At 36.1% G+C, this 14,101-nt stretch overlaps 1 protein-coding gene across 1 annotated transcript; it reads left to right on the top strand.

Annotated features, from left to right (window-relative positions):
* Nucleotides 1-9,735: 9,735 nt before the first annotated feature.
* On the top strand, nt 9,736-13,702 carry LOC104215689 (dolichol-phosphate mannose synthase subunit 3-like). The gene is made up of 4 exons (XM_009765578.2): nt 9,736-9,906; nt 12,863-12,969; nt 13,073-13,180; nt 13,394-13,702. Exons 2-4 carry the CDS (start codon nt 12,868-12,870, stop codon nt 13,451-13,453), a joined length of 270 nt encoding a protein of 89 aa, XP_009763880.1. The 5' UTR covers nt 9,736-9,906; nt 12,863-12,867; the 3' UTR covers nt 13,454-13,702.
* The last annotated feature ends 399 nt before the right edge of the window (nt 13,703-14,101 follow it).

Genomic DNA, 14,101 nt, shown 5'->3' with positions numbered 1-14,101 from the left:
CAGATATTTGTCGATATTTTTGCTTTAGCGATAAAATAATGGCAATTTCAATGGATAATGCTTCTAGTAACACTAGTGCTATAGGCATGCTTACAACAACACTAAATCCTGCATTTACTAATATTTTCCATGTTAGATGTATTTGTCATATTTATCATTTAATTGTCGGTGATGGTATGCGAATTTTAAACATAGAAATTGAAAAGGTTAGAATGGCTCTTAATTGGCTTTTTTATTCAAACCGTAGAAGTAGACTTAGAGAGTATTTTAAAAAATGTGATGAATATGGCCTTAGAGAAAGAAAGGTTCCTAAACCTTGCCCGACTAGATGGAATTGTATGTACGAAAGTTTAGTAGTAGCATATGAATATAGAAACCCAATTAATGCAACGTTTAATTCTCGGGTAGGTGGTGAGGATGATGATGAAATGCTTACTACTCAAGATTGGACGAATGTTAAAATTCTTTTAGATTTTTTAGAACATTTTCAAATTGCTACAAATGCATTTTCTGGGCAATATTATCCTACTATTTCAAACTGTTTAGTTTATATTGCAGCACTATCTGATTTGTTTGTTGAATTTAGTGAGGGTGGGGATATTTATGAACTTGCTATAAATGAAATGAAACAAAAGTTTAAAAAATATTTTTTTCCTATCCCTCCTATTTATGGTCTTGCTGCAATGCTAAATCCTACAATGAAATTGGGAGGTCCTCATTTTTGGTATTCAAATATTTATAAGGCTTTAGATCTTTCAAATGAGGAAATTGCTACACTTGCAGATGCAAAAGCTTCAATTAAAATTAATGCTCAAACAGTTTATAATGCTTATCAACTTGCCTTAGAGCATGCTAGGCCAACTATTCCAACCCCTACTTCGTCTAGCTCACAATCGTCTAAAAGAGTTGCGGGCTTAAAAGCTCTTAAATCTTGGACGGAGTTCAGGGGGTCTCAAGGTGAAAATTATGATGAAACTTCACATCTAAATGAGCTTCAAGTTTATTTGTCTCAGGGACTTGAAAAGGAGAATCCAGACGGCTCTTTTGATCTTTTGGAATGGTGGAAGGCAAGGGAAAAATATTTTCCTGTTCTTGCAAGGATGGCTCGGGATATTTTATCAATTCAAGCTTCAACTGTTGCATCAGAGAGCGCTTTCAGTCAAGCAAGACTGCAAATAGGTGATCATAGAGCGTCTATGAGGGATAGCTTGGAAAAATCAGTATTGTTTAGAGATTGGATCCGCTCGGAAAGAAGAAACTTTGGAATTGCAGAAGCACAACCGGCGATAGATGAAGCTTATGAAGAAATGATAGCGGAACTTGCGGAGGATTCGGCTTCGCCCGGAAGTGGTGATGAACAAGCTTCTTTTCCACCACCACCAACGCAACCTCCTCCGAACCTTGAAGGATTTATGAGATTTGTTAGAGATAATACATAGACTAATATGTAACTTGTATTTTGGCACATCTTCCTTAGTTTTTTTTCCTTCTAATGGTGGTATTAGTACCTTGTTGTGCTCATTCCATTGGGGGAAGGATGACTAAGAAAGATATGCCATTTTTGGTAATAAAATTTATTGCTTCTACCCATGAATATCTTTTCGCAATATTTCTTTGTCTATACTTAGAATTATTTATAAGCTACAATATATACATAAGATACAATATATATATACTACAAGAAAATATATTATGCGAATATATATACATAAGATACAATATATATACTACAAGACAATATATTATGCGAATATATATACATAAGATACAATATATATACTACAAGAAAATATATTATGCGAATATATATACATAAGATACAATATATATACTACAAGAAAATATATTATGCGAATATATATACATAAGATACAATATATATACTACAAGAAAATATATTATGCGAATATATATACATAAGATACAATATATATACTACAAGAAAATATATTATGCGAATATATATACATAAGATACAATATATATACTACAAGAAAATATATTATGCGAATATATATACATAAGATACAATATATATACTACAAGACAATATATTATGCGAATATATATACATAAGATACAATATATATACTACAAGAAAATATATTATGCGAATATATATACATAAGATACAATATATATAGTACAAGACAATATATTATGCGAATATATATACATAAGATACAATATATATACTACAAGAAAATATATTATGCGAATATATATACATAAGATACAATATATATACTACAAGAAAATATATTATGCGAATATATATACATAAGATACAATATATATACTACAAGACAATATATTATGCGAATATATATACATAAGATACAATATATATACTACAAGACAATATATTATGCGAATATATATACATAAGATACAATATATATACTACAAGACAATATATTATGCATGACAATTTAGTGTTTTACTATTGTTTTGTTATTTTCTTTTTCGTTAAGCACTTTAATAATTAGATCTACATATATACTACATATATATTTTTAATATAGCCATGATACTACAAGAAATTGCCTTAAAAAAAAAAAACCCCGCTAGGCCTGCGAAGCCCACGAGCCCGACCCGTTAAGCACAGGACCATGTGGGCTTAGGCCCGTCACGGGCCGGTTCCACCCATTGAGCCCACGAAGATCGGGGCCGCCAGGCCCGGGACCGCCAGAGCCCAGGACCACGAAGCCCGGGACCACGAAGCCCGACCCGCTAAGGCCCGGGCCCGGGCCAGAATACAGCATTACATGAGAGAGAAGGCAGACGAGATCAAGAGAGAGAGTTTGAGGAGGCGAGGAGGCCTCGTAGACTGGGGAGATTTGCCGGTCCTTATTTTGGAGGTAGGGTGCGCCATGGTAGAGGCTTTGTGGGTCAGCCAGTTCAGTTCGCTTCAAGCTTTGCATAGTGACTCAGGTGTTCATGGGTCTCGGAGTACCCGCACCGCACAATTCCCACAACCTCATCAGCAGAGAGGTTTCTTTGAGTGTGGAGATACTAGCCACATAGTGAGAGATTGTCCCAGACTTCGAGCTGATGTGTCACAACGAGGTATTCAGGTGAGTAGAGGGCGCCCAAGAGAGGGAGGCCTGGCTCATTGATGTGTTTCATATAGTAGGCTTAAGGCCGCTACACCAGCTGGATGTCATTTAGGTATGATTTCGGTTTGTTATAGAGGAGAACTATCCGTAGTTTATTACAGTTCTGCTTATCGAGATGAGTTCCCCTATTTGTACTCCACTTATGGGTGCGTTTCATGATTAGCACTTTGTTTATGTGATTACCCTATTGGGAGGTTCTATGAGTGATACCCTTGTCTATCACCTGTTTCTAGTCATTTTCGAGAGTTATGAGACTAGTAATAAATTCTTGTTGTCTATTTTGGTAGGTTTGGTGCGATTTCTAAGTATTTTTGGCTACGAGCTATGATTTTTATGCTCCACCGGTGTGGGAGCCAGTGCGTGTTGTAATTTTGTTGACGGAACTGATCTAGTGAAAGGTTTCAGCTGGTTTGATGTACACCTTACTCGTGATTCAGAGTGGAGGGCGGGACCCTTGTGATTTCATGTGATTTCATGTGTTGAGGTCGGGCTGTGTACCGTAGTAAGAGTTATATCGGTATGAGATCCTTGTGATTCTTTTATATGCTTTAATTCTTTCTTGTTAGATTGTTTTGTAGATTAGTATTGATAGAAAAAATTGTGCTTGTCCCGTTTGTTTAATAGTTCCCTTATGTGTTTCCCTTTCCATATTCAGTCATTTTTGTTTTGTGCTTCTTGAGTTTTAGCTTGTGGGATGTGTGCCCATTGGTATTAGCTGAGATTTGGTGATTCGGGTGTTTAGTTATGTGGCTTTCGTGGTTATTGTATCATCGCTAGTGTTGTGGAGGTTTGAAATGGGTTCCTATTGTATATGAGGCTTATGGCCGGTGCTGAATTTGATTTCGGGCGAATATTATGATCAGAAATGTTACTGTGGGCCTATGTGTGATGTGTAATGTTGTAAGGTTGTACTATATGGGCATTGGAATGAATTGATGCAGCTGGTTGAGACTGATACCGGGTATGGATTTAGAATCGGGTCTTTTGGAAATGGATGGAAGGTGAGAATTATGTTTATACGGATTATCGGTATTGCTAGAAATGCTAAATTTCAGTTGAGATGGTGTCGCCGATTTATGTGGATTGGTGTGACGTGGAACTACCCACGAGTGTATGTTGGAAGTGTGCACTCAGTGACTTGAGGACTTCGAGGCGAATCTTGGCACGTTCGAGGACGAACGTTGGTTTTAAGAGGGGAGGATGTAACGATCCGACCAGTCATTTTGAGAAATTAAGCTCTCTTCGGCGGCATAAGGTCTGGAACAGCTTCATAATATTATTATCGACTTACGTGTATGGTTGAATTTGGTTAACGGATGATTCAGAGTCAAATTGGAAGAAGGAATTTTGTTTAGGAAGTTAAAATGGTGAGAATTTGACCGGAATTGGACTTTTGAGTAAATGGATCCGAAATGGATTTTGGGTGATCTCAACAGCTTCGTATGGTGATTTTGGACTTAGGCATGCGTCCGGATTCGGATTTGGAGGTCCGTAGGGTAATTTGAGGCATTTTTAGTGAAAGTTGGAAAAGTTGAAGTTTGGAAAGTGGATAAGTTTGACCCATAGTTGACTTTTGTGATTTCGGGGTGAGAATGTAATTCCGAGAGTTGGAGAACCTCCGTTATGTCATTTTGGACTTGTCTGCAAAATTTGGCGTCATTTCGGGTTTATTTGATAGGTTTCGGCACAAGGTTTTGAAGTTGGAAGATTTGGAAGTTCATAATTCGATTCATGGTGTGATTCGTCGTTTCAACGATGTTTGATATGATTAGAGACCTCGAGCGAGTCCGTGTTAGGTTATATGATTTGTGTGTGTGGTTAGACGGGGTCCCGGGGGACTCGAGTGTGTTTCGGGTGTGTCTCGGATCATTTTGGGCTACTTTGGATGCTGATTATCTGATACCTGGTGTTGTTCTTCGCATTCGCGAGGAGCCTCTCGCGTTCGCGAAGAAGAATTTGGCTTCTGGAACTTTGTTATTCGCGTTCGCGAAGAGACTCTCGCATTCGCGAAGAGACTCTCGCGTTCGCGAAGAAGGAAATCTCAGTTGCACAGGTCTGACTTCGGAGGCTCATATCTCACAATCTATAAGGAATTTGGAGATGATCCAAAAATAAAAGTTGTAGCCTTTGTGTCTAGTTTTCAGAAATTTAAATTAATTGGCATTTAGATTTGTGTACAAAAAGTTATGGTGGTTACACTACAGGCTGTGCGGAGAGAGTTCGAAAATCTCTGCTGCATAGGGTTGACTTTGGAAGCTTATATCTCACAATATATAATAATTCACGAAATGATCAACCTATGAAACTATAGCCCTTGGGGTCTAGTTTTTCGAACATCAAACCATTTGTCATTTGAGGTTATGTGCAAAAAATTATGGCCATTATACTAAAGGTTGTATGGAATGAGTTTGAAAATCGCCGACGAGGAATTTACTCATCGCGAACGCGAAGAGCAACCCCTGGGTAGGCAGAATATATTCCCAAATCGAGGGTTAGACCATTTTATTTATATCTTGACTTATGGAGCTCGGTTTTGAGCAATTCTTTGAGGATTTTTCACACAAATCGATTGGGTAAGTGTTCTTCATCTAGAATCTAACATATTTCATGATTTTATCTTTATTTTCATCATTTAATTTGTGTTTTGGGTTGGGAAAAATGTTGAATTTTGAAGAAAATTCCCAAAATGAAAAATCATGATTTGAGGGATCAAATGGTATCGGAATTTGATCAATTTTGTATGGTTGAACTTGTATCGGAATGGGTATTCGGTTTTTGTAAAATTTGTCAGGTTCCGAGGTGCGGTCCCGGGGGGGGGGGGGTTGACTTTTGGACCGATTTTTGGATTTTGTTAAAGATTGAGACTTTATGATCCGGAATAGTTTATTATGTGTTTTATTTGTGCTTTGAAGTTAATTTGGTTAGATTTGAGCCATCCGGAGGTCTTTTCACCCGAGAAGTGCATTTTAGAGTATCGATTTGTCGTCTTCGAGGTAAGTATCTTGCCTAACCTTGTGTGTGGGACTTCCCCTTAGGATTTGGGTCTACTATGTTGATTGTAGTTCGTGTACGCGAGGCGACGAGTGCATGCTCAGATTTATTTGTGAAAAAATTGGCCTTTTAGAGTTCTTAGGTCCTTATATTCATTGTGTATGAATGTGTACTTGATGCGCTTGAGTTTTCTACTTACTAGTTTTACCTCTACATGCTCTAATTGGAATTAATTGCTTATGATTCATTCTTATTGCCTATTTGACTCTTATTTTGGTTAACCGGAGATTTTACCTCTTCTATTGTCATGCTATCTTTCATAACTGCTCGTCTTTATTGGAAATCATTATTTTCTCCCCTGTAATTATTTAGTCTTAATTGAGGTTATGATTATCTTCCCGCTGCTCATCCTTAATTGAAATTGTTGTACATTCTTCGTAAATTGCCCAACCTTAAAAGAAGTTTAGATATCCTATATTTAGTTGACATTTCCTTATTTGGAATTATTTTATTCGTATTAGCATCATTGTTGTTGAATTACATATTGTGGGATCATTGCTTCATATTGTTTTCTCCTTTGTTGAGTTGTTCTTATTACGCTTAGTATTCTCTATTGTGGTTATTCCTTGTGAGCTAGCTTTAACGTATCCTTGTGATCGAAAGTTCTTAAGTTGATTTACTTGTCGTGTTCTTGTATATATTGTCATTATTGCTGTTGTACTTGTTGTGGTGGTGCACAAAGTTTCTGTCGTGCGGTTGTTGGTATTGTGATGCACGAGGTTTCTGTCGTGCGGTTGTTGTTATGGGGTAGTACGAGGTTTTTGCCGTGCTATTGCTACTATTGATATATTGCACATGTGGCGTGACAAGACGGGGTATGTATATATATGATTATATGTGGGTTGCGCATGTGGCGAGACAATATGGGAACATTATGATGCACGTGTGGCGAAACAAGGCGGGCACTTATTATGTTATTATTTTCACACGTGGCGAGACAAGGTGGGCCATGTCAGGGATTGTTTGTGATGATTTGTGATGGCCTGGGGGCATTCTTGTTGTTTGATATTGTATTGTGGTACGCTTACCTGTATGAGCTTTATCTCATGGAAGTTGTGAGGAAACATCTTATGTGCTGTATGTTCTTTTCCTTATGCTTATTAGCTGGTAGAAACTATGTTCAAGCACTTGCACAAGCATATACGTTGTTGAACACTCCTATTGGATGTGAAGTCCTCGTGATTTTGCTGAGTATAGATGCATACCCTTGTTTACTTGTTATATATGTGAGAGTGGCTCTAGTTAGCAAGTGAGTTGTCAGTATGACCATGAGGTGTGATGGGGGCATAGGATGCCAAGAGTTAGATTTCAGATACTAAGACCCGTGAGTTGTAATTTGTCCTAGATTTAGTACTTCGTGGAAATTGTTGGATAAGACCTGATGTGAACACTGTCGTAGGATCTGAGTTATTGCTTACCTTTACTGTATTGTGAATTTAGGATTTGGGTTTGTGTTTTCGCTCGCTCTTCTATGTCATTATTTTGGTATTTCTGTTGTTACTTGTTGTTTTCTTCCCTTATTATGATTGTAGTATTGTTAGCCATTTCGTGTAGTCTTTATATATACATCATGTTCCGTTGTTCCTATATTTTTATAGTTTATTGGACCGATAGGTGTCTTGACTATTCCTCGTCACTAGTCCACCGAGGTTAGTCTTGATACTTACTGGGTACTGCTGTGGTGTGATCATGCTACTCTTCTACACATTTTTGTTATGCAGATCCATGTATCGATCATTAGTAGCTGGGCGGATCATTGTTGAGGAGACTCAAAGTAAACTTATTTCGGAGTCACTTTCTTACTTGTATTCAACTGTTTTCACTCTTTTCTGAACAGCTATATTTAGAAGTGATAGCTAACTCTGTAGAGCTTATGACTTGTACTACCGGATTTTGGGAATTATAAATTTTGTAGAGATTTCTGCTTCAAGACTATTAAATTTCATTTCTTATTGTGGTATTTAAGTATGAATTAGGCTTACCTAGTCCCTAAGACTGTGTGCCATCACGATACCTAAACGGAGGGAAAGTTTGTCGTGACAAAACTTCCTCAAATTTTGTATATTGTTCCATCTATGTATTTTCGACGAATCGCAACAATACTTACTGGAAAAAAATCTTTTTTTTTTGCCTATGTTTTTTTAATGTTGTATATCCTTGGTACTTTCGTTTGGCTATTTTTGGTAGCATGACTAAAATGGCTAGTTATTGGTGAATAATGTCTTTTTTGGTATTTTTCCCTTTAAAGTTAGCCATTTTTCTTAAATCAGATTACCAGTTTGGATACTCTCTCCATCTCAATTTATATTATGGTGTTTGACTAACAGCTTGTTTGGATGCTTGTTACCTATTGTGTTGTATCGTATTGTTTCTTTAAATACGATATTTGTTTTGGTTGTTACTTAAATTTTATTGTATTGTATCGTTAAATCCGTCGTTACGTAACGACAAAATGTGCCACTTTATGTAACGATCGATTTGATATAGTTGCGTCATTATCTTGTCTTTTTCTCTCATCTCACCCTTCATTATTATTTAAAAAATTTATTTTATCATTTACCCTACCTTTTTATATAATAAATTTACCTCATATTATAAGTTTTTTAATAATATTACAAGTTTATTCTTTATATTGCCAGTGCGTGATATCATGAAACAACAACAAATGACACAATCTATCCAAACATTATATTCATCAAACAATACAATACAATATGATATATTATGAAACGATGTGTAACATCCAAACAAGCTATAAATACAAATTTAAAAAATATATATTAGTAATTTATGATCTTAAATAAGTCATACATATTTATGCGTCTATAAATTATCTCATTAAGAATAAAATAAATTTTAAAATTAAATTAAACATAAAAATATATTATTTTTCTTGAAACATAATAAAAAATAGTATCAAATAAATTAATTTCTTGAAACATAATAAAAAATAGTATCATATAAATTGAGAAGGAGGAAGTATTAGTTTTAAATTTTAATCTTCGAATCAAATTATCTTTTTCGAACTCCCTACAAAATGGCCAACTTCTAGATGTAAGACTATAAAAATAAGATTATTTGCATCATCCAACTTCTTATCTGTCGGGTTCGAAGTGAATCTAATTTTAAGTTTAGAAAAAATAATGTGAAAAATACCCTTTTACTTTATGGAGTATCTTAATTTTTCTGCTTTCTATACGTTGGTTATATCTTTGTTGTTAGCAAATCATTTTATATCTCTCTTTGACTCTAATTGAACTCTAACCTAATGTATAATAAATTGTAATTTTTAACCATAACCTAAAGTAGGAGAAAAACTTGTAATCTTTTTCTGGAAGTATTTTGCACATGAAATTTACACAAATTTATGTTAAAATTAATGTAAATACGAAACGATATGCTAAGAGCAAGTACACATGATCATAATATAATTTAAAGTAAAATTTAAAAACTTCTGCTACAGTCGATTGGTAAATACTAATTTCGGGCAAAAATGTCCCACTCCAAATAAAATATAAGTAATGATCAGTTATAAGAATATTAAGTTGTCTAAAAATATACTCGTATTTGGTGGATAAGTTAAGTTAAACACCCAAATAACCAAAGAAAAACACCACACATAACTAAAAACCTGATTCGTACGGATCTTCCTCTTTGTTGAGCGCACCATTGAGATTTGAGAAGAAACAGAATCAGCAGTCGGAAAATCGGAGCAGCGCTTCACATTCAATATCAGGTTTATTTTCGATTGTAATTTCACTTTCTGTTTTCTTTTTCTTTCTTCCGAACATAAATTCATTTGCTTTGTTATTCCCGTCTTCTAGAACTACTTGGTGAAAAGACGAGATTTTTATCATCTGGGCGTGATGAATTTAGCTGAAATTGAATTGGGATTTCTGTAAAATTTTATGGGGTTAGAGTTATTTGTGGATTTATGGGCGATTTGGTGGTTTATGTTTGGTTGATCAGAAATTCTAGGAAAACTTTTTCCAAGAAAAACAATTTTCATACAGTAATGGTATCATCGCCTAGATGAGTTTATATGAAATAATATGGCCAGTGAGGATTCCAAATAGCTGGCCCCAACTTGTTTGGGAATGAGGATCAGTTGTTGTAGTAGTAGTAGTAATGGTATTATCCCTATTTTTGACTCTCATGGCAGTGCTAGCTATAGCCATGGAGCAAATTTTGATGTTATGTGAGCAACGTAATATATATATATATATATATATATATATATATATATATATATATATAACCGAAAAGAAAAAGAGAACAACAATTTTATAGGAACTATTTAAAAACTGTATAATCTCGTGAAATATTCAGTGAAATATTATTTAGCCTCTTTACAACAATGCCAATTCGTGATGCGGCCTACGCCTTAGCGCTTTGGTGACTGCACTGTATGCAAAAATATGACACCATAAAGGGTGGTCTTGAATTTTTGTCCTCCCGCTTGCCCGAGGGGCAAACCTTTTATCCATGCTTGCCCCATTGGCAAACCTTTGAGGTCAAAATTCGAACCTTTTAAAGTTGAAGGTTTTTCCATGGGGCAAGCAGGGTCAAAAGCTCAAGACCACCAACTTCCAAGGCCATTCTTGTAAATCACCTCTGAAGCACTGCTTAAGTGAGGCCAAGCATTCAGCCTATTTTGCAGCTAGTTTCAGAGCTTTAGTGCGCCTTGGACGAGCCTTTAACAACACCGTTCCTAACTTTGATCTTTAGAATGCGTTTGATTCACGAGTTGTCACTTTCGGGGGACCCAAAAGTGTTAAGTATGGATTCCTTATTGTAGTCCTCCAACTTTTTAGTGCAATCTACCCATTTTCTAGACACATCAAGTTGCTACTTTTACAGGATCCCTGAAGCTCAAGACCTGTCCAAAGTATCTTCACACTGTGTTTTAAGGAAAAATAAGAAACACAGCTAGTAAGTCTTAAATGCAAATGGTCCATAGTTGATCAACTGCAGTCAACGAGCATATGAGTACATTATATGACCAACTGGGAACCTTGTTTTTCATCTGTATAAGTATCCTAAAATATTTAAGTGACAGGCCAAACAGTGTCAACGAAGTCCTTTAGGGACAGCCTAGGGGATATCAAGGAAGCCTGAGATTCATAAAGTCTTAATGCATACATATCGTAGAGGAGCAGTTGTAGCTTCTTCTTATTGGAGATCAAAGTCATAAAGGTTGCTTACATGGATTGGTTGTCGCACAGATAGCAAGAACCAGCAATTTTTAGCATGTTAGCCACAGTAAAAATGGGCATTTTCTATTTATTTTTTATATTGGCATATTATTGGCATACATACTTTTGGAAATGTGTAACATCTTAATACCTTCTGATGGTCACCAGCCATAACTATCTGGAGATATCTTTTGACAGGGGTAAAATTACTATCGACATGATATGCAGTTCATCATGGTTGAACTGTTCCTTGTTATGGATATACTTAGCCACAAGGCAAGAAAACAGCCTCCATGACATTGAGAAATAGAGTACCCATAATGCGACTCTCTAGTGTATTGAAGAAAAAGGAAAGAAAAAAAAAAGGAAATACAACAAACATGAAAACAGCAAAGGCCATTCCTGAATCAAGATGGATAATTTGCCACTAATGCAAACCCGAGGAATAGAAAAGGGGTGAAAACCTATTACTTGCTAGGTCTATGTACAATAATGAACATAAAGCTCCAAGTACGAACAACAAAAGAAAAATGCTCCTTTGTTGTCCAAGTTCAAGTGCTGTTATTTTGATAGCTGAAGGTTAGAAATTTCAATTAGCGATCTATTTGTTCAAGGGATGACAGGGTGGGAACCCTCTGTTGCCATATTTGTGTGACGTTCTCTTCTATAAATTTGAATTGTCATCACATTGAATAAGTTTACAGTCTAATGTTTCATGGTACATTTTAGACTATCAACTATTGTTTCATGGTAAATCTCCACAGTGGTTGGAGTCACTGGAAACTTTCTGGAAAACAAAAGTATGTCCAAAGGAAGTTCTTTCTATTTACGAGAATTTTTGAAACTGGCATTTTAACTGAATTTCTCACTTTACTGACGTGTATTTCTTGATTCCTCCGAATCTTTGTTTCTAAGATGGTTTCTCATATGGAAAGACCTTCTACCTTAATTTGCCGTAAATTGGTTATGTTCCTGATGCCTCTCAGTTGGAGCCACCAATACCTGAATTTTCTCAATAGCTGCCAGGACTAAAAGATAATCCAGGCTTTCTACTCTGCTTCAACTGTATTTATTTAGTTAAGTTTTCTATAATCTTATGGGACCCGGTGCTCGGTTTCCTCTTGTGGCAATAGTTGTATCTGAAGAACATCCATCGAAATGCATGTTTTGGGGGCGTACATGTCAGGCCATTCAGTCACTCTGTTCCCTTGAATCCTTAATAGGCTTTACATGTGCCGCAAAGTTTTTTTTTCCTTGCTATCCCACATAACATGTATGCTGCATTACACTCTCGCCGAGAGTCTGATGACTGCGTTGATGGCTTTGTCGTCTACGCTTTTGACCTTGTTTGCTTTAGATTGTACATTAAGAGTTTATTTGATTGACTTCTTAACATTTTAGTTGTTGGGCTGTTGATCAATAGTTTCCTAGTTTATTATATGTATTAAAGACTTTTGTCTCCTCTAGTACTCACGTCAAAGCAACGCACTGCTGCAGATCCAATGAAACAAATCGTGAAGATCTTGACGCTATTGCTTGGAGTAGCTGCCATTTGGATAGGCTTGTTGCAGACATCAACAATTCCAGAGAGTTACACTTGGCTGGTGAGCTCTTATTGACCATCTCTTTTGTTACCTTTGGCAATGGCAGTTGGTTAAAGTTTCTTATTTTTCAGTGATTCTTAGTTTCTTGCTATTGTCGTCGCAGTTGCCTCTATACCTCATTATGTCGCTTGGTTGCTATGGTCTTTTCATGGTAGGCATTGGTCTAATGACATTTCCCACATGTCCTCAAGAGGCTCTTTTCTTACAGCAGGTACAGCTGCACTTTTTTGTTTAAGAAAATATTGCCTACTATTTTGCCAGCTGAGGGGGCGATTGGTAGCCAAGATAGTGCTGGGAAAACAAGGGCTTATGGTTGTGAATAAAAGGATTAAATAATTGGAAAATTGGTTAGGATGATGGGGTCTTCTTGAAACATAACGAAAATCATATCTCGTCATGTTCATTTGTTGTTTTTATTTTGTAGGATATTCTTGAAGCCAAGGAATTCCTGAAGAAAAAAGGAGTAGACGTTGGTTCTGATTGAATCTTGTTTAAATCTCAATCACAGTTGTTTACTTGTTTAACATATGGAAAAACACATTCAGTGAAGATGAAAAATTAGAGCATGGATAGTTGCTGGATTTCAGTAGCATTCTTCAGGTAGGAATATAACAGTCCTGATCTTCTGATGCCCCATTCATGCCAGTGCAGCTGACTAGGACATGTTTTCTTATAATATTCTTTTTGAGTTCTGTGTCGAGATTGAACAACATGATGGAGTACTTTCTCAGCCGCTAAGGCCTTCATTTTTTTTTTTTTTTTGGGTGGGGGGGGGGGGGGTTGGGGTTTCATTCCCAATTAGTTAGAAATAACACAATCTCTAACTGTCTTCAATTTCCCAAAGCTTCCCACTAAACTGACCTTCCTTGTATTAACTAAAATGTGTTTCACTACTGAATGTTATTAGATATCAGTATCTTCTGAAACAAAAATCAAGTTAATAGCATTGATCAATAAAGGCAGGAGCTGATCTACTACAAGCAAATTAAGCTCCAGTAGTGCTCAATGCCATATTTGATGCATGATGCCATGGGGTAATTTTCAATTGTATTATGGCTCTAAAGACAACGTCATCTATACTAAGTCAGTTGAGCTCTTTCTTCTCCTGAACCAGCTGTGATCTTTCCTTCTG

Source organism: Nicotiana sylvestris, chromosome 11 (assembly GCF_000393655.2).
Source record: "Nicotiana sylvestris chromosome 11, ASM39365v2, whole genome shotgun sequence".
NCBI classification, from domain to species: Eukaryota; Viridiplantae; Streptophyta; class Magnoliopsida; order Solanales; family Solanaceae; genus Nicotiana; species Nicotiana sylvestris.
This window is presented reverse-complemented; position numbering and strand designations above follow the sequence as displayed.

Bases quoted from the DNA above. Each gene is read 5' to 3' on its own strand.
- LOC104215689 (XM_009765578.2), top strand. From the start codon at position 12,868: ATGAAACAAATCGTGAAGATCTTGACGCTATTGCTTGGAGTAGCTGCC. The intron at 12,970-13,072 runs GTGAGCTCTTAT...TTGTCGTCGCAG, and splicing joins CAGAGAGTTACACTTGGCTG to TTGCCTCTATACCTCATTAT. The intron at 13,181-13,393 runs GTACAGCTGCAC...TTTATTTTGTAG, and splicing joins AGGCTCTTTTCTTACAGCAG to GATATTCTTGAAGCCAAGGA.